The sequence below is a fragment of the Hemitrygon akajei genome, chromosome 2, assembly GCF_048418815.1.
Source record: "Hemitrygon akajei chromosome 2, sHemAka1.3, whole genome shotgun sequence".
In the NCBI taxonomy this organism is placed as follows: Eukaryota; Metazoa; Chordata; class Chondrichthyes; order Myliobatiformes; family Dasyatidae; genus Hemitrygon; species Hemitrygon akajei.
Window position 1 is genome coordinate 29,168,304 of NC_133125.1, and position 23,232 is coordinate 29,191,535.

General features: G+C 41.6%; 1 protein-coding gene across 2 annotated transcripts in view; it reads left to right on the forward strand.

Annotated features, from left to right (window-relative positions):
- Positions 1-759: 759 nt before the first annotated feature.
- The window catches only part of srfbp1 (serum response factor binding protein 1), a 191,250-nt gene continuing 168,777 nt past the window's right edge, over positions 760-23,232 (forward strand). For both annotated transcript variants that reach the window (XM_073069255.1, XM_073069265.1), the window contains exon 1: positions 760-899. In XM_073069255.1, coding sequence (XP_072925356.1) covers positions 861-899 — 39 coding nt within the window. In that variant the 5' untranslated portion in view covers positions 760-860. The remainder of the gene's footprint in view (positions 900-23,232) is intronic.

Sequence of the window (23,232 nt, forward strand, 5' to 3'; positions counted from 1 at the left end):
TTCTAAAGACCATTGACATCCAGGCTATACTGTCTTCTCATTGCTGCCATCAGACTTGAGGTACAGGAACCTCAAGCCTCAAAGGTCAAGGTCCATCAACAGCTTCTTCCACACTGCTATCAGTTCTTGAACTGACCTGAAAGTCCTTAATTCTGTCTCCCTAATTCTTCTGACTGTATTTCCCTAAGGTTGTTACACTTTATTTGTTATATTTCTGTTATTACAAGTATAATTTATATTAAGTTATGTAATTTATGTTGTCATGTTTGTAATGTACTGTGCTGCTACAGCAAAAAGCTATACCCTGGGCACATATTCGGACCTATGGCAATAAACTTGAAACTTGATGCATGGTCTCGATTCGAAACGTAAACCATCCCTTTTCTTCCACAGATTCTTGACCCGTTGATCTCTTCCAGAGTTTGTGTTATGTTCCAGCTTTTATTTCTTCTGTGGTATACCATTCTATTTCGCGAAACTGAATACAAATGAATATTGATAGCAGAGAAAAAAAAAAGACTGGATGTAAGTTCAGCTTTGCTGACAAGCCTAAATGTCTTACTGATACTTTGTGAGGGTCAGGTTCGGCCTGATACAGCGGCATACAACAGTCATTCCTCTGTTCTCCTTAATTTATGAGATTGCATTTTAGGCGAATAATCGACAGTGAAATGGAAAAATAACCTAATGTATCTTAATCCTATGTTTTCGCTAGTTTTGCAGATCAAGGGTGAAAGATTTGAAACGGTTTTGGAGCATTCCATTTCTATTGGTTCTAAACCGAATTTTGACTTCACGAGAAGCGCGGATGCGAGCGCTGTATTTTGACTGCGTCAGGTTGCCATCGTTGTTGGAGCAGCATGGCGGCGTCGGGAGCGCCGATGAACGTGAACAACGAGGTGAGTAGGAGCAGGCGTTGAGTTAGGGAGTACTACTGCGATATTCGCTTCCGCCGGGGGCCGTTTAGTATATTTCGTATCTCCTTTTATGTTCGGATTTGGTATCCAGAGACAGTAACCCAGTCGTCAAGGAGATACGAAGGAGCCGCGTCCGCACTCCTGCTGTAACATGTATCTCTGTAACATTGGCACTTGTTTCCTTACCATTCACTGCATATTCTATATCCCTCTTCTGTCTTTGCGGGTAATCGAATAATGCCATGCGGCCCCAGAGTTTTTCACCATATGACTGAACTTCTGTGTCATCAATATTCCCCTCACCCCCCCCCCCCCACACACACACACACACACACTCCTGATTTCTCTCACAAACCAGAAAATCTGCAGCTGCTGGAAACCCAAGCAACAAACACAAAACGCTGGAGGAACTCAGCAGGCCAGGCTGTATCTATGAAAGGAGTACAGTCAACGTTTCAGCCTGATTTCCCTTTTGTTTTTCCTTTCCTAAATCAGTTCCCAGCAGTGGTGAGCAAAGCTCTAAGGGCATTTTACACTTTTAAGGTGCTATACAAACCCTAAGCTTTTGTGACTGAATCTACTATTATTGAGGCAAAGCTGACCTGTGATTTTGTGTGTTGTGGAATCCTAACATGCCTGTAGAGGGGTATTTGTGGAATTTTCTACAACTTAATTTGATACTCTATTTTATAAACATTAAACTGCTTGAAGTAAACTGCTCTGCGAGCCTATAGATGTAAAGTGTAGAGAGGTTTTGTTGGCTGCATGCTGTGTAGAGCCTACTCTCCCCTTGGCATTATGGGGTCTGCAAAGAGTAGAGGCATCAGGACCATTACAGAGGTTGCTGAGCAAGCCTTCAGATGGCATGGATCAAGAGATGTGACCTGTGGACCAAAGCCACAGCCTGATCAGCCTTGGCTGGATCACCTGGGCAAGGTTGTGATGAAAGACCCGAAACACCCTGATGACCCAGGTTACATCATTGCATCCTGGGACATGTCTCAGCACTGTAGTTTGACATTTGCAGGCTTTTTAACTTATTCTTTTTATTGTCTTACACAAACTTATTTGGTAAACTTTGAGGTTAACAACATTGCTTTAAAGAAACTGCCTATGAAACAACAAAATTGAAAAAAATTTTGTTTATACTTTGGATTTTGAGTATTTTGTATACAGCATGTTTGGCAGCATCTTTAAGGAGAGTGGACATAATTTAAATCTTTAATGTGACTTATATTTACAGATACTGAGGTATGTTTCAAAGTTTTCTGAAAGAATTGCAAAGGATTTTACATTGTGGCTAGGAAAATATTGGAACAATTTAGAGATGGTTATTAGTCAGGAGTCATTTTTAAATAATTTTGTTTGGTATACTTTGCTCCAAGATCAGGTGTACTGATCCCTTGCGAATTTTCCTTCAGCACATTTTCTACAATGGCAATTGTTGCTGGTTCCAAGTCACTGTAGAAAATGATTTTGAGCCGTACGGATTGCTTCTGTGGAGTCGATTGGAATTAATCAATTGAGGTTTTGGATTTAGTATAAAATTGGTCTTGATAGTCAAACCCATTCTAGCCTTACTTTTCCATCAATGCAATATCCATGGTAACTGGGAGTTTCTCTTACATCTCCAATTGTGTCCATTTGTCTGGTGGAATTTTGATTGATCACATTAAGCTGAGCCTTGCACCTCACATCCAGTTCATTAACAAGGTTGTTTATTTTCATTTCCTGAACATCATTTGCACTATTTGCATGTTGCTCCCACTTATTCTGCTAAACTAAATGCATGGAGCTCTAATTTGTCAGTGTACTCTCAGGTAACTTACATCAAATGAAAAATCCTTACAACCATTCCCCTAACCCCATCTTAACAGAATGTGTAACTCAGCTGCCAATTTCTTCAAACTTTCCAGCCCTTGTTCCAGTTAGTGCTTTAATTTTCTCATTCTGGAAAATTGAGTTCAGAATCCAAAAACTTGTATTTATAACACAGCTAAAGGTGATTAAATAATTCAGTGTGTTTCAGGTAAATATCTTAAAATGTAGCGAATGTAAAATGTTAACCAAAAGCATGTATAGTAATGACAGTACTTTACAGAGGCATTTTGGGAGCTTGGACTCCAGATAGCTGAAAGCTTGGCTGCTATTGGAGTGATTAAAATCAAGAACGCACAGTAAGTCAGAAATTTAGGACTTGTGGGGTTAGAGATGTGAAAGGGTAAAGGAAAAAGGGGGAAAAAACCTGCAATAACAGGGTCTAAAATAGAACCAGGATGCATCTGTGCACAGAGGAGCAGTCGGTGTTTCAGGTGGAAGCTCCTTCCTCAGAACATAGGGTGACTGTCAGGAGGAATAGAAATGTGAATAGGCAGTTAGCACAGAGCACCCCTGTGGCCATTCCCCTCTAAGTAATACACACAAAATGCTGGAGGAACTCAGCAGGCCAGGCAGCATCTATGGAAAAAAGTACATTTGATGTTTCAGGCCGAAACCCTTCGGCGAGACTGGAGAAGAAAAGCTAAGGAGTAGATTTGAAAGGTGGGGGGGGGGGGGAGGGGGAGAGCGAAGAATGCCAGACAATAGGTGAATCTTGGAGGGGGGAGAGATGAAGTAAAGAGCTATGAAGTTGATTGGTGAAAGAGACAGAGGGCCATGGGAGAAAGAAAAAAGGAGAGGGGGAGCACCAGAGGGAGGTGATGGGTGGGCAAGAAGATAACATGAGAAACGGACAAGGGGATGGGAAATGGTGAAGTGGGGTGGAGGCATTACTGGAAGTTCGAGAAATTGATGTTCATGCCATCAGGTTGGAGGCTACCCGAACAGAATATAAGGTGGTGTTCCTCCAACCTAAGTATGGCCTTATCCCGACAGCGGTGTTGTGGGGGTGGAACTGGACTCTCTGACAGTGGTGTCTGAAAAGAGGATGCTGTCCAAGTTGCATGCCATCTTGGATAATGTACATCCACTCCATAATGTACTGGTTAGGCACAGGAGTACATTAAGCCAGAGAGTCATTCCACCGAGATGTAACACTGAGCGGCATAGGAAGTCATTCCTGCCTGTGGCCATCAAACTTTACAACTCCCCCCTCGGAGTGTCAGACACTCTGAGCCAATAGGCTGGACCTGGACTTATTTCAACTTGGAATAATTTACTTATAATTATTTCTGGTTTTATTTTGCTATATTTCTACTCTATTCTTTGTTGGTGCAACTGTAACAAAAGCCAATTTCCCTCGGGATCAATAAAGTATGTCTGTCTATGAGCAGTTCTCTCGGAAAGTTTTCTTGGTCTTCCAGACCTCAACTTGACTTTCACCGTGCCTGTTAACTGTCATTTCTTAATTACATTACGAACTGAGGAAACAGCTACCTGAAAACGCTTTGCTATTTTCTTATAACCTTCTCCTGCTTTGTGTGCATCAGAGTAATTTTAGAGGAGCCCATGACTGCTAATTGTTGGGACAAGGTTTGAGGAGTCAGGCTATTTATAAAGCTTTGAAATTTGCATCACCTGGCCTTTCCTAACGATGACTGTTAACAAGCCATAGCCCTAATAAGCTAATTAAGGTCTGAGACCTTGGTAAAAGTTATCTGAAAGCTCAAATCTCTGGGGGTGCCCAAACATTTGCATGGTGCTCCTTTCCTTTTTTTCACTCTAAAATTGTACAAAACAAAAATAATACACTAATCTTGCTTAAAATGTTGAAAAGACTGTGTCATCTTTAACTTTATGACTATTGGAGATCAGTTCATCTTCTACTCACTTAACTATTCACAGTAACAGAAATTTTGACCAGGAGTGCCCAGACTTTTGCATGCCACTGTATATAGGCATGCATTAGTCTCGTGAGACCACAGATTTGTGCCTTGGAAGGTTTCCAGGGCGCAGGCCTGGGCAGGGTTGTTTGGGAGACCGGCAGTTGCCCATGCTGCAGGTCTCCCCTCCACGCCTCCGATGTTGTCGGAGGGAAAGGCAAAGGCCAATACAGCTTTGCGTTGTCGTCGCAGAGTAATGTGTGGTTAAGTGCCCTGCTCAAGGACACAACACGCTGCTTTAGCTGAGATTCGAATTAGCGACCTTCAGATCACTAGACCAATGGCTTAACTACTTGGCCATACGCCACTAGTATCCAAAACAGTTGTGGGGGGTGACCACCTCGGGGAATGTTTCAGAGACAATGTTACTGGCATTGAGCATGAGTCTGTGGTGCAGAAAGGGAAAAAAAAGGAGGAAGAGGGGTGTGGTAGTGATAGGGACTCACTAGTTAAGGGAACAGACAGGAGATTCTGAGCACGTGAATGGGACACTTGAATGGTATATTGCCTCCCATATGCCAGGGTCCGGGTCGTCTCGGATCGTGTCCACAGAGGGAGAGCACCCAGATGTCTTGGTACATATTGGCATAGGAAGGAAAAGCAAAGACATCCTGAAATGAGAATTTAGAGAGCTAGGCAGAAAGTTGAGAAGCAGAATTTCCAGGGTAGTAGTTTTTGGTTGCTGTCCTTATCATGTGCCAGTGACGGTAGAAACAAGATGATTTGACAGATTAATACGTGGCTGAGAAGGGGCCAGGGCTTCAGGTTCTTGGATCATTGGGATCTCTTCTAGGGGAGGTATGACCTGCACAAAAGTGATGTGCTGCACCTGAACCCGAGGGGTACCAATATTATCGTGGGCAGGTTTTTTAGGGTTGTTGGGTTTGGTTTAAACTAATTTGGCAGCGGGTTGGGAACTGGAGACTCAGGATAGGATGGATGGTAAAACAGCAAAAAGCAGTCAGACTGTCAGGAAGGGCAGTCAGATAATAGGACAAAATTGCAGGCATTGGGGTGAGTATCAGCGCATTAGGGATGCAGAATCAAAAAGGGTAGCAAATACAGTACTTATGTTGTATCTCAATGCATGTATTAAGAAATAAGGTGGATGATCTTGTTGCAGTATTACAGATTGTCAGGTATAATGCTGTGGCCATCACTGAATCATGGCTGAAGGATGGATGCAGTTGAGAGCTGAATGTCCAAGGCTACACATTTATCAGAGGGATAGGAAGGTAGACAGAGGGGGTGGCATGGCATTGCTGGTTTTTAAAAAAAGGCATCAAATCTGTAGAAAGATGTGACATAGGATCGGAAGATGTTTCGTGGGTTCAGTTAAGAAACTGCAAGGTTAAAAGGACCCTGATGGTAGTTATATGCAGGCCTCCCAGCAGCAGCTGGGATGTGGACCACCAATTACAAAGGGAAATAGAAAAGGTGCGTCAACAGGGAAATGTTATGATAGTCATGGGAGATTTCAACATGCAAGTCCATTGGAAAATTCAGAATCAGATTTATTTTCACTGGCATGTGAAGTGAAATTTGTTAACTTAGCAGCAGCAGTTCAACGCAATACATAAAATAGAAGAAATAATAAATAAGTAAATCTTATTCAGTAGACTTTATCCAGTATACGTATAAATCTATTGAATAGATTAAAAATCATGCAAAAAACAGAAATGCCATATATTTTTTTAAAAAGTGAGAGGTAGTGTCCAAGGGTTCAATGTCATTTAAGGAATTGGATGGCAGAGGGGAAGAAGCTGGTCCTGAATTGCTGAATGTGTGCCTTCAGGCTTCTGTACCTCTTACCTGATGGTAACAGTGCGAAAAGGGCATGCCCTGGGTGCTGGAGGACCTTAATAATGGACGCTGCCTTTCTGAGACATCGCTCCCTAAAGATGTCCTGGGTACTTTGTAGGCTAGTACCCAAGATGGAGCTGACTAAATCTACAATCCTCTGAAGCTTCTTTTGGTTCTGTGCAGTAGCGCCCCCCCCCCCCCCCCCCCATACCAGATAGTGATGCAGCCTTCAGAATGCTCTAGACGGTTCAGCTACAGAAGTTTTTGAGTGTATTTATTGACATACCAAATCTCTTCAAGCTCCTAATGAAGTATAGCCGCTGTCTTGCCTTTCTTTATAACTGCATCAGTATGTTGGGACCAAGTTAGATCCTCAGAGATCTTAATACCCAGGAACTTGAAACTGCTCACTCTGTCTACTTCTGATCCCTCTATGAGGATTGGTATGTGTTCCTTCGTCTTACCCTTCCTGAAGTCCACAATAAGCTGTTTCGTCTTACTGACATTGAGTGCCGGGTTGTTGCTGTGGCACCACTCCACTAGTTGGCATATCTCACTCCTGTATGCCCTCTCCTCACCACCTGAGATTCTACTAGCAATGGTTGTATCGTCAGCAAATTTATCAATGGTATTTGAACTATGCCCAGCAACACAGTCATGAGTACATAGAGAGTAGAACAGTGGGCTAATCACACACCCCAGAGGTCAGTGTTGATCGTCAGCGAGGAGAATATGTTATCACCAATCCGCACAGATTGTGGTCTGCCAGTTAAAAAGACGAGGATCCAATTACAGAGGGAGGTACAGAGGCCCAGGTTCTGCAACTTTTCAGTCAGGATTGTGGGAACGATGGTATTAAATGCTGAGCTATAGTCAATGAACAGCATCCTGACGTAGGTGTTTGTGTTGTCCTGGTGGTCTAAAGCCATGTGAAGAGCCATTGAGATTGCATCTGCCATTGACCTAATGTGGCAATAGGAAAATTGCAATGGGTCCAGGTCCTTGCTGAGGCAGGTTGGTCATAGATCTCGAGAGTGTGTTTGTTGAATACCTACAAGATGGCTTTTTAGGACAGTTGGTCATTGAGTCTACTAGGTCAACTATACTGGATTGGGATTATGTAATGATCCCAAGGTGATTACGAAGCTTAAAATAAAATAACCAATTGGAGGTAGTGATCACAATCTGATTAAGTTCAACTTGAATTTTGATAGGGAGAAAGTAAAGTCTAACATAGCAGTATTTCAGTGGAGTAAAGAAAAATACTGTCATATGAGAGAGGAGTTGGCCAAAGTAGATTGGAAGGAGATGCTGGCAGGGATGACAGCAGAGCAGCAGTGGCTTGAGTTTCTGGGGGAAAATGAGGAAGGTGCAAGATGGACATATTCCAAAAACAAAGAAATACTCAAGTGGCAAAATAATGCAACTGTGGATGACAAGGGAAGTCTAAGCTAATGTAAAAGCAAAAGAGAGAGCATACAATGAAGCAAAAATTAGTGGGAAGTTAGAGGATTGGGAAGCTTTTTTAAAAAAAACCTACAGAGAACAACTAAAAGAATCATTAGGAAGGAAAAGAACTATGAAAGCTAGCTAGCAAACAATATCAGAGTAGGTAGTAAAAGCTTTGTATGTTTAAAAAAAAATAAAGAGAGATGTGAGTGGATATAGAACTACTGGAAAATGAGGCTAGAGAAATAATAATGTGGGACAATGAGATGGCAGATAAACTAAATGAGTATTTTGCATCAGTCTTCACTGTGGAAGATATTAACAGTATGCCAGAAATTGAAGGGTGTGAGGGATGAGGACTGAGTGCAGTTACAATTACAAGGGAGAAGATGCTCAAAAAGCTGAAAGACCTAAGGGTACATAAGTCACTCGGACTAGATGAGCTGCACCTTGGGGTTCTGAAAGAAGTAGCTGTAGAAATTGTGAAGGCATTATTAATATCTTTCAAAAATCATTGGACTCTGGCATGATCCCAGAGGACTGGAAAATTGCCAATGTTACTCCATTTTTTAAGAAAAGAAAAAGGCAACAGAATGGAAATTGTAGATTAGTTAGCTTGACCTCAAGTGGTTGGGAAGATGTTGTGAGTCAATTGTTAAGGATAAGGTTATGGAGTACTTGACACAAGGCAAGATAGGACAAAATCAGCATGGTTTCCTTAAGGGAAATCTTGCCTGATGAACATGTTGGAATTCTTTGAGGTGATTGCAAGTAGGATGGATAAAGGGGATACAGTGGATGTTGTATATTTGGACTTCCAAGTTGAGAGGCCATGGTATTACAGGAAAGTTACTGGCATGGTTAGAGGATAGCTGATTAGCAGGAGGCAGCCAGTGGGAATAAAAGGATCCTTTTCTGTTGGCTGCCAGTGACGTGGTGTTCTGTAGGGGTTGGTGTTGAGACTGCTTTTATGGTGTATATCAATGATTTAGATGATGGCATAGGTGGCTTTGTTGCCAAGTTTGCAGATGATGCAAAGATTGGTGGAGGAGCAGTTAGTGTTGAGGAAGCAAGTAGGCTACAGAAGGACTTAGACAGATTAGGAGAATGGATAAGAAAGTGGCAAATGAAATACAATGTTGGAAAATGCATGGTCATGAACTTTGGTAGTAGAAATAAATGTGCAGACTATTTTCTAAACAGAGAAAATCCAAAAATCTGAGATGTAAAGGGACCTGGGAGTCCTTGTGCAGAACACTTTAAAGGTTAACTTGCAGGTTAAGTTGGTGAGGAAGACGAATGCAATGTTGGCATTTATTTCAGGAGGAATAGAATACAAGAGCAGGGATGTGATGCTGACGCTTTATAAGGTACTGGTAAGTGCTCACCTTGAGTATTGTGGACATTTTTGGGATCCTCATCTAAGAAAAGATGTGCTGGCATTGGAGCGGGTTCAGAGGAAGTTCACAAGGATGATTCCAGGATTGAAAGGGTTATCATGTGAGAAACGTTTGATAGCTCTGAGTCTGTACTCGCTGGAATTTAGAAGGATGGGGTGTGGGGGATCTGATTGAAACCTTTTGAATGTTGAAAGACCTAGTCAGCGTGGATTTGGAAAGGATGTTTCCCATAGTGGGAGTGGATAGGACAAGAGGGTACAGCCTCAGAATAGAGGGGTGTCCATTTAAAACTGAGATGCAGAGAAACTTCTTTAGCTAGAAGGTGGTGAATTTGTGGAATTTGTTACCACAGGCAGCTGTGGAGCCCAGGTTGTTAGGTTATTAGGTTATGGAGAGAAGGGCAGGGAATAGGGCTGAGGAGGAGTAAAATGAACAGCCATGATTGAGTGACAGAGCAGATTCGATGGGCCAAATGACCTAAATCTCTCCTTGTGTTTTATGGTCTTGTAAGAAAAGAAGCTTTTCAAGCTGCAGGGAGGGGTGATGTCTCAGATCGGGTAAAACTAAGGAGATAAACTTCAAACAAAGTTATCAGGTTGGTGATTGAATTGGAGAAGTGAGAACATAAGCAAAAGAATGTAGGAGTTGTGAAATGCAGAAAGGCATGAGGCCAGACTAGGCACTTTTTCCACTCCTAGTGGGAGAAGTGGAAAATAAAACAAATAAGTTGAGGTAATATCACAGGTACCTGAAAGTTAAATCCCTGAGGAATCCTAGTTATAGAATTCAGGAAGATGAGGTGCTGTTCATCAAGCTTGTATTGGGCTTGCTTGTATCCTCACAAAAGGCCACAGACCAACAGATCAGAGTGTGAGAGTTACGGTGGCAGGTAACAGGAAGCTCAGAGTCACCCCTGCCGACTGAACGCAGATGCTCAACAAAGCGGTCGCCCGTATGCATTTGAATTATGTATTGTGTTGAACTGATGCTGCTAAGTTAACAAATTTCACGTCACATGCCAGTGATAATAAGCCTGATTTTGATTTCTCCAGTGTAGGGGAGAGCGTTGTTAACGTTAAATGAAGTAAACTAGACTGGAAGAAGAGCAAGTGAATTAATTCATTCTTTCTTTCTTTGTTGCTAAATCCAAGATGTTTCTCCCACTGTACAGGGTAAACCAGTGCCTCTGAACGTTAAATGTTTGTAAATGGATTTATTCTTGAATTGAACAGTTGAATAGAGTAATAGCATAGATCTCTGTCCTAACACATTTGTGTTTATTTCTGGTTGATATGCCTTCTGAAATAACAACTAGTTGAAGTCTTGCAGTCAGTTTAGTTTACATTAAAAACGTATTAAAAATGTAAATTGAATGTTACAGGAATTGAAGGATTAAGCTGAGCTTTACTTGTCACATGTACGTCAAACCATGCAGTGTTTGCATCAACAACCACCACAGTCTGAATATGTGCTGGGGCAGCCCGCATGAATTGCCAGCATAATGTCCACAACTTACTAACCTAACCCATACGTCTTTGGACTGTGGGAGGAAACCCACGCAGTCACGGAGGGAACGTACAAGCTCCTTACAGCGGCTGGAATTGAACCCTGATTGCTGGCTGTATTAGATGTTACGCTAACTGCTTTGCTACCACGCTACCCTAATTCTTTAATTTTTCTATTAAGTACATCCAAATTATTGGCAAGAAATTGTTACAAAAGGGTGTAGGTTGATGGGACTAAGCAGTTTAAGTGGACTAGATGGGCCAAAGGACTGGTTTCTGTGCTGTAGTTTTCTATGACTCTCAAGTTTAATACTGCATGAAATGCATAGGTTTGTTATCAGTTCTATTGGCCAACTGTGTAGTGTTTTTTTTTGTTTCTTTTGCACAACTTGCATTGTAAGTGAGGTATGTTGTGTCTTGGCCTCCGTCGGTCAGGGTTGACCATGGATATTGCATCCTAGCTGTCTAGATATGTAAGCCTGGGCAGTACAATATGGAGAGCAAGCTGTTGCTCATTTAGCCAGCTCCCCCCTCTCCATGCAACTGATGAACTGAAAGGAATGGCAGAGACCAATACAGTTTGGTACCAGCAGCATCACAGGAGTTGCCAGACAGCATTAAACTCAATGTAGGACTGCCTTATGGAATCCAGCTCCGCTTCTTTTTCCATCTGGCTTTACTCCCAAAGCCTTCCCCATGAGTGGGTATAGCAACAAGGCAGCGGAGGCTGAGAATGGAGTTTTCCTTTTCCTAGTTGTGCTGCCAACCACAGCTGATGAGCCCCATCTGCCTAAAGCGACTGGTTTTAAGGCTCCAGTAACCTGCCATTGCCCCTTCTGCTGTCAGTAGAAATGGTTCTGCTGGGCTGAGTAGCTAAGCCACACAAGAGCTTGACTTGTTTGTCAGGGGCTACTTGAGGCACACCATTGGGAGCATTTAATAGGTAGTGGGAGCTGTCCCCATTCCTATCCCTGTCTATGACAACTTTAAGGAATCTATTCAACAGATGCTGCCTGACAACTACGTTCCTACAATTGTATTTTATTTTGCTCCAGATTCCAGCATCTGCAGTCCTTTTGTGTTTCTGGAGTTAACACTTCTTCCATAGTTGGGTTCTGGCTTGTTGAGTATTTCCAGCTTTTCTTTCTGTTATATCATCACTTGTGGCCATGTTGTTGGCAATGATGGTGAAACAGAATGATGTGTTTAATGAATGAAGATACCAGAGTATTAGCAAGAAAATCAAGATGTAATGTTATCACTCATGCCTTGTGGCTTGGTTTGGGTAAGACTTAACGAATATAAGTAGCAGGAAGATCATAAGACATGCAAAAAGTTATCACCTTAGCTAAATTTTAGTCAGTCTTGAAACTCACAGCTATCCACAGATTGAAAGCGGTGACTGGTGCATTCTGTTGAGGTACAATGAACAACTGATGATCCACTGAGATTTCAGTGTCTACAAGCCAACAAAGAATGTTGAGATAAACCCATAGTAGGCATACTGGAGAGTGAAGAGATGAAACAGCCCCCTGTTGAAATTTTGACATGCTGTAATGAAGTAAGTTTATCAAAGCTAGTGTTTAGAATTGTGACAAGGTTCTAGATCTGGAAATTGATAAACAACAGGGAAACAAGGCCTTTACCCACTGAGTCCATTCTGCCAATCAAGCACACACATGAACTCAAAACATATTAAATACTATTCCCATTTTATTCTTGTGTTCCAATAAACTTTCCCCAGCTTCTACCAGTCTACATATTGGGATGTGGGAGGAAGCTGGGGTGCCATCCAGAGGACACCCAGGTGGTCTTGGGGATAGTTTGCACCCTGACCGGATCCAAGGCCAGGATTAAATCTGTGCAGCTGGAGCTGTGAGGTGGAACTCTGCTGGTAGTAACACTTTGCTGCTTCTGGGTTGGACCAGCAATGATGACCTTAAAACTGATGATTGAAATGAAACCCAACTGGTTCAAACACATCCTTACTAAAGGAAATTCATCATCCTTGTGTAATCCTTCTTTAAGACTGCAAGCTTGTAGTGAAGTTGGTTAACTCTAAACTTCCTTACAAATACATTAGAAACTCACCTACCTCAGGGCAGTTAGGAATGTGCCGTCTCCATCATTTTAGAAATAAGATTATGTGGCTTTGTTCTGAGAAATACCTTGGAACACAAATTATCATAGAAGAATTGGTAGATGTGGTGGTTTCTTCAGTTTATTATTATTCCTTGTACCAGAGGGTATTGGAGGATGAATAAGCAGGGTTGTGAAAACCAGCAAATTGAAAACCACATAACAGCAAGGGTGATCAGAATCAGTACTGGATGGGAGCAGATTATAACTGGTGCTGCATACTGCAATTTCCTATCTGAGCAGCTGAACAAAACACATTGAGGGGTCTTCAAGTTCCTGGACATCACCAGCACAGAGGATCTATCCTGAACCAAGTGCACTGATGCAATCAAGGGGATATGTGGTGGAGAACATTCTGTCTTGATGCAATACAGACTGGTATGAAACCTTGATTGTAAGAGGCTGTAGGGTGTTACAGACTCGGCCAGTTCCATGGGCACAACCCTCCTGACCATCAGAATCAGTGGCATGTGCTGGGAAATTTGTTAACTTAGCAGCAGTACAATGCAATACGTGATAATATAGAAAAGAAAAAAATAGATAAATAAGTTATAGTAAGTATATTAATGTAGATTGAGTAGATTAAACATAGTGCAAAAACAAATAACATCTACATTTAAAAAAAAAAGTGAGGTAGTGTTCATGGGTTCAATGTTCATTTAGGAATCGTATGGTAGAGAGGATGAAGCTGTTCCTGTCCTGAATCGCTAAGTGTGTGCCTTCAGGCCTCTGTCCCTCCTTCCTGATGGTAACAATGAGAAGCGGGTATGTCTTAGGTGATGGTGGTCCTTAATAATGGGCATCATGTTTCTGAGGCACTGCTCCTTGAAAATGTCTTGGATACTAAGGAGGCTAGTACCCAAGATGCTGCTGACTAATTTTACAACTTTCTGTAGCTTTCAGTCCTGTGCAGTAGCGCCCTCCCATACCAGAGAGTGATGCAGTCTGTCAGAAAGCTCTCCACTGTACACCTATACAGTGTGTTAGTTCAGTGTTTTAGTTAACAAACCATATCTCTTCAGACTCTTGATGAAGTATGGCGCCTGTCTTGTCTTCCTTATAGCTGCATTGGTAATTTGGGACGAGGTTAGATCTTCAGAGATCTTGACACCCAGGCACTTGAAATCGCTCAAACATCTTAAGTGCCTCAGGAAGACAGCATCCGTCATTAAGGACCCTTTCCATTTGGAGCATGCCCTCTTCTTGTTACTATCATCAAGGAAGAGATATAAAGTCTGATGATTTGATTTAGAACCAGTTTCTTCGCTTCTGCCATTGGATTTCTGAGTGGTTTGTTTACTTCATTATTCCTTTTGTGTGTGCTAATTACTTATTTTTGTTAATTATAGATTTTTATGTCTTTGAGCTGCGCTGTTGTTACTAAACAACAAATTTCATGTCATATCAGAGGTAATTCTGATTCTCAATATCAAGCCAGTTAAGTTCATTTTCTAATACTGTCAAAGTTGGATGTCCTACATGCAACTGAAATTCAGTGCGTGGGTGCTCTGAGAAAGCGATTTCTGTCCTAACCTCAGTCTCTGTAATGAGTGCACAGACTACAAAGAAAGACTTGCATGTATATACATACCACTTTTTACAACTTCAGGGTGTCACAAAACAATTTACATCTAATTAAGCAATCCCAATTGTAATGTGGCATTATAAATGGGTAAGGCTATTGAAGGCAGGATCTTAAATCCTAAAGGTAAAAACAAAAATACTTGGGTCACTTTGTATCTATATCGAGGTGAAACTGTTTCAGGATAAAGGGCTCATCAAAGTTAGCTGCTGCCTTCCTCGTGTCGCAGATGGGACAGAGGAAGTGAAATTATGGGATTCTATGTATCCAAGGTTCCATATGGTATCTTTCCTTTTTAAATCTTGTATTATTTCCCCTTACAATTCTAATCATTCGCTTTACCTATGCACTAATCTTTTTCAATTAATGCATAAGGATACCTCATTTTTCTCTGGTGAAGTCCCAGAGGGCTGGCGAGTAGCTAATGTTGTTCAACAAGGGAAATGGGGATATCCTGGAAAATATAGATTGATGATTCTCACATCAGTGGAAAGGAAGCTACTGGAGATGATCCTTGGGGAGTAGGATTTATGAATACTTGGATAACCATAATTTAATTAGGAACAATCAGCATGGCTGTGTGCAGGGCACATCATGTTTAATTTGATTAATTTCTTGATTAATTTCTGTTGGAGGAGATGAAGGTGATTGAAGCTAGAGCTGTGGATATTGTGTAGGTGGATTTTTGATGAGTGCCAGCATGCTAGATTGAGGTACATAGAATCCATGGTGACTTGATGCTTTGGATTCTGAATTGGCTTGCTCATAGAGGTCGGAAGGTAAAAGTCAACTGGATATATTCTGACTGGAAGTCTGTAAGTAGTGGCATTCCCAGGGATCTATACTTGGACCTCACAAAATGTTGGAGGAACTCACAAGCCAGGCAGCATCTATGGAAAAAAAAGTACAGTCTGTGTTTCGGGCCAGGATCCTTCGACAGGTATGCTGTCTGGCCTTCTGAGTTCCTCCAGCATTTTGTGTGTGTTGCATGGATTTCCAGCAATTGCAGATTTTCTCTTGTTTGTAGTTGGACCTCTGCGGTTTATGATACATATAAATGACCTAGATGAAAATGTGGGTAAGTGGTTTAGTAAATTTGAAGATTATACAAAGATTAGTGGTGCTGTGGATAATGTAGAAGATTGCCAAACGAGTTGCAGATTTGGGAAGAGAAATGGTGGATGGAAGTTTAATCTGGCCAAGTTGGAGCTGTTGCACTTTGAAGGGAAGGGATTTTTCCCTCTGAAATATAAAGGGATAGTACACAGTTAATGACAGGGCACTTATCATTGATGTACAGAGGGATCTTGGGGTCTAAGTCCATTAAGTGGCTGCACTAAGGGAGACCTGTTAGAAATTTATAAGATTGAGAGGCCATCGATAGAATAAACAACTAGTATCTTTCTCCCTGGTTGAAATGTCTAATACTCAGGTGTGGGGGGGCATGTATTTAAGGTGAGAGAGGGTAAGTTGAAAGGGGCTGTGCAGATAAATTTTATACAGAAAGTAGTGGGTGCTTGGAATGCACCGCAAAGGACGGTAGTTGAAGCAAGTACTATAAAGGTGTTTAAGAGGCTCTTTGATAGGCATATGAATATGCATAGAAATAGGGATATGGATCCTGTACAAGCAGAAGGGTTACAATTTTAGTTTAGTTAGCTATTTGGTTCTGTTTAATTATTTTGGTAGAACACTGGATTGAAGGGCCTTTTCCTGTGCTCCACACCTTCCAATTCAGAACTCCTCAATATTTCACCATTCACATATTGTAAAGAAGTAGGTGTCTAAGAACAGAGTGGCAGGAGTGAATGAGAGATGATGTTGGAGAATGGCAAGAAGAGAGACAAACCAAAAAAAAAAGTTTTGTTCATCAGTAGTTTCCTACTTTTTTTCAATTAATATTATATCCACAAGGTGGCAGGAGAACATACGGATGTAGGATTGTCACATATTTTATAATTGCTTCATATGTGAAGTAGACTGAGGCAGTGATATGCAGTTCTAAACTTCCATCCTGACTCTGTTTATTGCTTGGTGTATTGCTCTTATTATGTAGATTATGTCTTAGCATTACAATCAAATATTTATAACTATTTGCGCTTAATGTTATAAAATGTCTCGATGCTTACAGAAATTAAATTAAACAAAATGAGATTGTGGTCCTATGGTGCTACAGGTGATCAAAACCTAGGTGTGGGAAAATAACATTCAATTTGAGATGAATGAAAGTAGAACAAGGATATAAGTGGGTCCACTTCACTGTGTACATGGAAAATAAATGTAGCAGTATAATGTAAGGCCAAGTCATGACAGAGGCTTAGAATTAGGTTCTTGAGATCAACATTTCTTGCACTTCCCAAGTGCAGCCAGCAGCTGTCAGTGGCCCCTTACCATCTATGCAATAAAACACATACCCACCTGGTAGTAAAGGACATTAAACCATCCTCTGGTTTAAAGTAGATTTTAAATGTCTTCAATTTACATTTCCTTTCAGCCAAACTAAAGAAAAGAATCCTGTAACTAAACTTTTATTTAACCATTTACGAGGGATGATTGATAAGTTCGTGGCCGAAGGTAGAAGGCGATGAGTTATTAACTTCAAACTTTCTGCATTTTCACTCGAAGAATTGACCTGCATGTGCATGTAACGAGAGCTGTATGACTCATCTCCCTCTACCTTAGGCCACGAACTTATCAATAGCCCCCGCCGTGGACCAGCTGGAGGTCCAAGATGCTCTCATTACATGCATGTGCAGTTCAACTCTGAGTAAAAATGCAGAAAGCTAAGTTAATAACTCATCTCCTTGTACCTTAGGCCACAAACTTATCAATCACCCCTGCTGTGGACCACTTCTAAAAAGAAGGGATCCGTATGCTCTGCAACCGCTGGACTAAGTGTGTACATGTAGGAGGGGACTATGTTGCAAAATAAATGTGCTAGGTTTTCTAAAATTGACTCCTACCTTAGGCCATGAACTTATCAATCACCCCTCATAAGTTGTTTTATTGTCTTAAATATGTGCATATGTAATTTTTCATAGGGGACTTTGCCTCTTTATACAGTGACAAGAAGCTAATTGTTCTGTATTATATGTAATGTCCTGGTTCACATCTTTACTGTTATGCTGTAGGTATTTCATTTATCAGCTCTGTAAGAGCTGTTTGTTCTGTTTTCAGCCTATTTGGGCCCTTTTCTTTTTGTTATTCTTTACTAACCCCTCAGTTAAGATTCATAAATATAGTTCCTTTAATCTTATGAAGTGTACTGTGTTATTTTGTGGTATTAATTTGTAACAGGGTAGCAAATGACACAGCATCCGCACAAACTGAGGTTTGGGGTGGGATCAAGTGCGCATCAATCTCTAACGTTTGGTGGGGCCAGAGGTTGCCTTCCCTAGACTTATGCAGCCAAGGAAACCTGGATGTTTCATATATAAATAGATTTTTAGTGAGTCAGAATGGCAGAATTTTGCAGTGGTGTTGGTGGGAGGAAATTGCTCTGTGTGGTGAGAGTAAAAACAAATTGTGACGCTTGGCTGGCTGTTACGATTCAAGCTGAAGGAAATTTTGGATTATTGCTTGTCTTTTAATTCATTCCAATCACATTAATTCTTCAGGTTTTGAAAATACACTTTCTTTTTCATTAGTGCTACATTTGAAAGTTCTAAGGTCATTTACTTCAATTGATCCTATTCAATTCTTAAGGGTGCACTAATTTGAATTCTGTGTATGTAACGTTAGTGGATCCTCTATGAGGACTTTTAACCTTGTTAGAGGGTTTGGAGGCTTGCGTGTCTCAATAAGCCAGAGATCTATGTTGGCTAGTCAGGTCATTGTGCTTTGGCTCAGGTAGGGTCACCAAACAGATCAAAGGATAGAGGTCAGAATAAGAGTTGTCCATCTGACCTTCAAATTCAGGAGTTCAGCCCAAGGCTAACAGCCCTGACTGGTTTAAAAATAACTGTTTTGGAACAGCAGTGAAGAATCCTTCTATATCCTTGTGAGATGGTGTGAACAGACAGAGGTTGGAGGACCTTCATTGCTGCCCTCAATGCCAGCAGCATAACGGGCAAATGAGTGATTGAATCTTAATGGATACTAATACTTAGTTTACCCTGTACTTTAAAAGGGTTATTTTCACTCATATTAAACACCATCGAACATTTGAACACCATTGAGCAGTTCTACATTGGGAATTATCGTTTCCAATCTGAACCAGTGTTGTTTTCCTAGTTATAAGCAAACACTTAGTTCAGATTTTATTTTATGATTCATAAAAACTGTCACCTGTGGCTTTAAATCAAATTCAGTGAAATCATCAATCGCAACAAATTTTCTAAGTTAAAAGAATTAATAATGTTTTGGATGTTTTTCACAAATATTTCTTTAGCTGCTTGTACTACCTGTGGTGAATTTACTTAGCAAGGCTTCTGGGAAGCTCACATGAGTAGAGTTCTCTTTTGACCAATTTAGAGTAAAAGTGTGTTTTGCTCCCTTGCTTCATTACCATCCACCCACACCACTTGAAAATGGGGCAGAACTGTATTAGCTAACCGTGAAACTCTGAATCCAATGGTATATGTGGGCCTGTTCCTCTGGTTTAACCAGCAAAAACCTTGTAATCCAACATTGTTAAGGTTAACATTTTGATGCAAATTCAAGTGCAACAAATCTATCCATGCTTGCAGGGTTACCCAGAACTTATGTGGAAGAATAGTCATTCCCTTCTACAGTGAAAGATGTAGCTCTTTGGGGCCCATTTAAAAGTTGATTATTAACAGTGAGGTGGAAAACAGCAAACTGGAAGAAATAATGTTACTTTAGGCCGATTAAAGGATTTAGGATGGCTAAGAGTCTTGGCCAGAAATATTGACTGGCCACTTTCCTCCACAGATGCTGCCTGAATGCTGAGTTCCTCCATTGCTTTGTGTGTTGCTTAGCTAAGGCTGGTAGCTGCCCAAATTATATGGGTGAATGTGATCTGTGACATTGGTTCAAAGTAAATTTATGATCAAAGTACTTGTATGTCACCATGTACAACCCCAAGATTCCTGTTTTTGTGGCGAGTCACAGTAAATACAAGAAACACAACAGAAGCCATGCAAGACCAAGACCACATCCATCAGAGCAGACAATGACCAATGTGGAAAAAAACAGCAAAGTGTGCAAATACAAGAGAAAGAAAATAATAACAGATAAATGAGCAATAAATACTGAGAACTTGAAATGAAGTCCTTGAAAGCAAATCCAGTTCGGTGATGATGTGAGTGAATTTAGTGAAGTTACCCCTGATGGTTCAAGAGCCTGATGGGTAATAACTGTTGTGGGCCCTGAGGCTCCTGTACTACCTTTCTGATGTCAGCAGCTGGAAGAGAGCATGGCCTGGATGGTATTTTGTAGGCATGTGCTCAGTGTACTTTACCTGTGATGGACTAGATTGTATGCACTACTTTTTGTAGGCTTTTCCTTACAAGGATATTGGGATTTCCATGCCAAGCCGTGATGCAACTAGTCAATATACTGTCTAGCAACATATCTATAGAAGTTTGTAAAAGTTTTACATGTCATGCCAAGTCTTCACAAACTTCTAATGAAGTAGAGGCACTGAAGTGCTTTCTTCATAATGGCAACATGCTGGTCTCGGGACAGATAATCTGAAACGATAACAGCAAGGAATTTAAAATTGCTGACCCTCTCCACTTCTTATCCCCCGAAGACTACAGGCTAATAAATTTCTGGTTTCCTCCTCCTGAAGTCAATAATAATCTCCTTGGTCTTGCTAACATTGAATGAGAGGTTGTTGTACAGCACCACTCAGCTAGATTTTCAGTCTCCATCCTATGTGCTGATTCATCACCACCTTTGATTCGGCTAACTTCAGTGGTGTTATCAGCAGACTTAAATATGACATTGTGATTAGCCTCACATTCATAAGTAAAAAGCAACTAGAGTAGGGGGCTAAGTGCACAGCCTTGTAGTGCACCTGTACTGGAGGAGATTGTGGAGGAGGAGGTGTTAATTTCAACTGACTGGGGTCTACAAGTGAGGAAATGGAGGATCCAGTTGCACAAGGAGGTATTGGCACCTAGGTCATGAAGCTTAATTAGTTTTGAGGGAATGATGGTATTAATACCAAATTGTAGTCAAAGGAGAGCATCCTGATGTGTGCATCTTTGCTGGCCAGATTTCCCAGGGTTAGGTGGAGAGCCAATGAAATGGCATCAGCTGTTGACCTGTTGTGATGGTAGGCAAATTGGAGTGGAGCCAAGATGCTTCTCGGGCTGGAGTTAATGTGTCATCACCAACCTCTCAAAGCACTTAATCACTGGATGTAAGTGCTACTGGATGATGGTCATTGAAGTAGATAACCACATTCTTGGGCACCAGTGTAATTGAAGCCTGCTTGAAGCAGGTGCGTATCTCAGACTGCCAAAGCAAGAGGTTAAAAGATACTGGTGAACATTACAGCCAGTTGATCAGTACAGGTCTTTGATACTTGGCTAGATACCCTGTCTGGTCTGCTTTGCTTTCCGTGGGTTCATCCTGCTGAAGATGCTCTTACATTGACTTCAGACTGAATTCGTGTGTCTTTGGGGGCTGTGGGAGTTCGTGAAGGTACCTACTTGTTTTGATGGCATAAAATGCATTGAGCTCATCTGAGAGTGAAGCCTTGTTAGTATCTATATTGCTTGGTTTCATTTTGTAGGAGATAATGGCATTCAAGCCCTGCTGCAGGCTGTCAAGCCTCCTTCAGTGCTTCAGGTTTGGTCTGGAGTTGCAACTTCACATGTGAGATGACTTTACATAGATCATTCGTGGACTTATTGTATTTAACTTGGTTGCCAGAGTTGAATGTCACTGATCTGGCCCTCAGCAAGTTGTGGATCTTGTGGTTCATCCAAGGCTTCTAGTTGGTTAATTTATGGTGATGCATTTGTCGACAGCTGTTTTTGTAAAGTTCATAAAACCATGGTGTACTCGTTCAGATCCTGAGTCCTTGAACAGAACCTAGTCCACTGACTCAAAGCAATCTACTAGCCACTTCTCTGCCTCCTACGACCACCTCTTGACTGTCTCTGGATCCTTGCTTTTTAGCCTCTTCCTGTATGCAGGATGGGGGAGGACAACTAAGTGATCAGATATCCCGAAATGCAGTTTAGGCATGGAATGTTAGATATTCCGAATCATAGTATAACAGTGATCCAGTGTGTTGGGACCTCTGGCGCTGCAGGTGATACGTTTATGATAATTGGGCAGAGTTTTTCAAACTAGCTTAACTGAAGTCCTCAACAATTATTTGAAAGGTGTCAAGGTAGGCTGTTTCTTGTTTGCTAATTGTGGCATTCAACAGATTGAGTGCTTTTTTAATATCTTTTGGCAACATGTAAACTGCGATCAGGATCATGAAGGTCGGGGGAATAAGAGTGCAACAAGGCTGCTGCATTCAAGCACCACGAAGAATTTATTATGAAACACAGAATCCCACCTTTTGCCTTCTCTAAGTTTACAGTCTGGTCCATCCAGTGTATTGAGAAGCCTTAAGGTTTTATCCTGAGTGTCCAGAGTGAGCCATGTTTCACGTGAAACACAGAATGCAACAACTCCTCGTTTGCCTTAATGTGCAGCAATTTTGTCCTCAGGTCTTCGGTCTTTTTCTCCTGTGACTCTACCTTTGCTAACAAGATGCTGGGTAGAAGGAATTTGTTCCTCTGTTTCATCCTGGCTTGGAGTCATTTTTAACCTCCCCCTATCCCAACCATGGTTATATCCTCTTAAGCGTGCAGTACCTGCATGTTTGAGAGTTAAGTCTGCTGAGTCCTTTAGAAGATATTGCTAGTTCATTAAGATGGTTCTAAAGTTCATACTTAAAGGGAAATTACTGGCTGAAGTTTGCAGTGAGAGAAGTTTAGCAGTATATTTAGAAATTTGGTAAGCACTTCATCATTCACTAGCACCATCTTGGTGACAGTAGCCAATGTTTCAAAGTTACTCCTAAATTGGAGTTGGTACTGTTATGACCCCAGCCCCCTCCTTTGTGAGAATCGCAAGAGCCCTAGTCAAAGGGGGGGTCAAATGACCCAAGAGGGGGAGAGACGTGCTGAATAGAGACAGGAAAATGGGAGAGAGAGGGAGACGTGCTGAAGACCACGTTCCCCCGGGAAGCAGAATAAAGTGACTCTGACTATTGTCTCATGAAGACCACGTGTAAAGCCCTCTGGCAACGTGGGCTGGTTGAGAGAGAGATTGACACCGGCGATCCCGTGAGGAAGTATAAAGGAGGGTCTGGGGGGGACGACCCCTTCAGACGCACCAGAAGACACGCTAGAAATCCTGCGACAGCGTTTTGATAGCCACAGCCGGTGGTGGGGTTCGTGTGCGTCTTTTCCTTGCCTGGGATTGGCGACCTCACCACGGAAGAACGGCCTAGCTACAGGGGAGGCCACAGATGAGAGTCCATTCCCCAACGAGACTTCCGACGAACTCCTACAGGTTGGAAAACCTGTCGGGTAAATGTTTCATTCAATCTCTCTCTTTCTAACAAAAGTACACCAACGTGACACCACAACGATGGCAGCTGGTGGAACTGCAGTGACCGCAAAAGACTTTTAGATATCC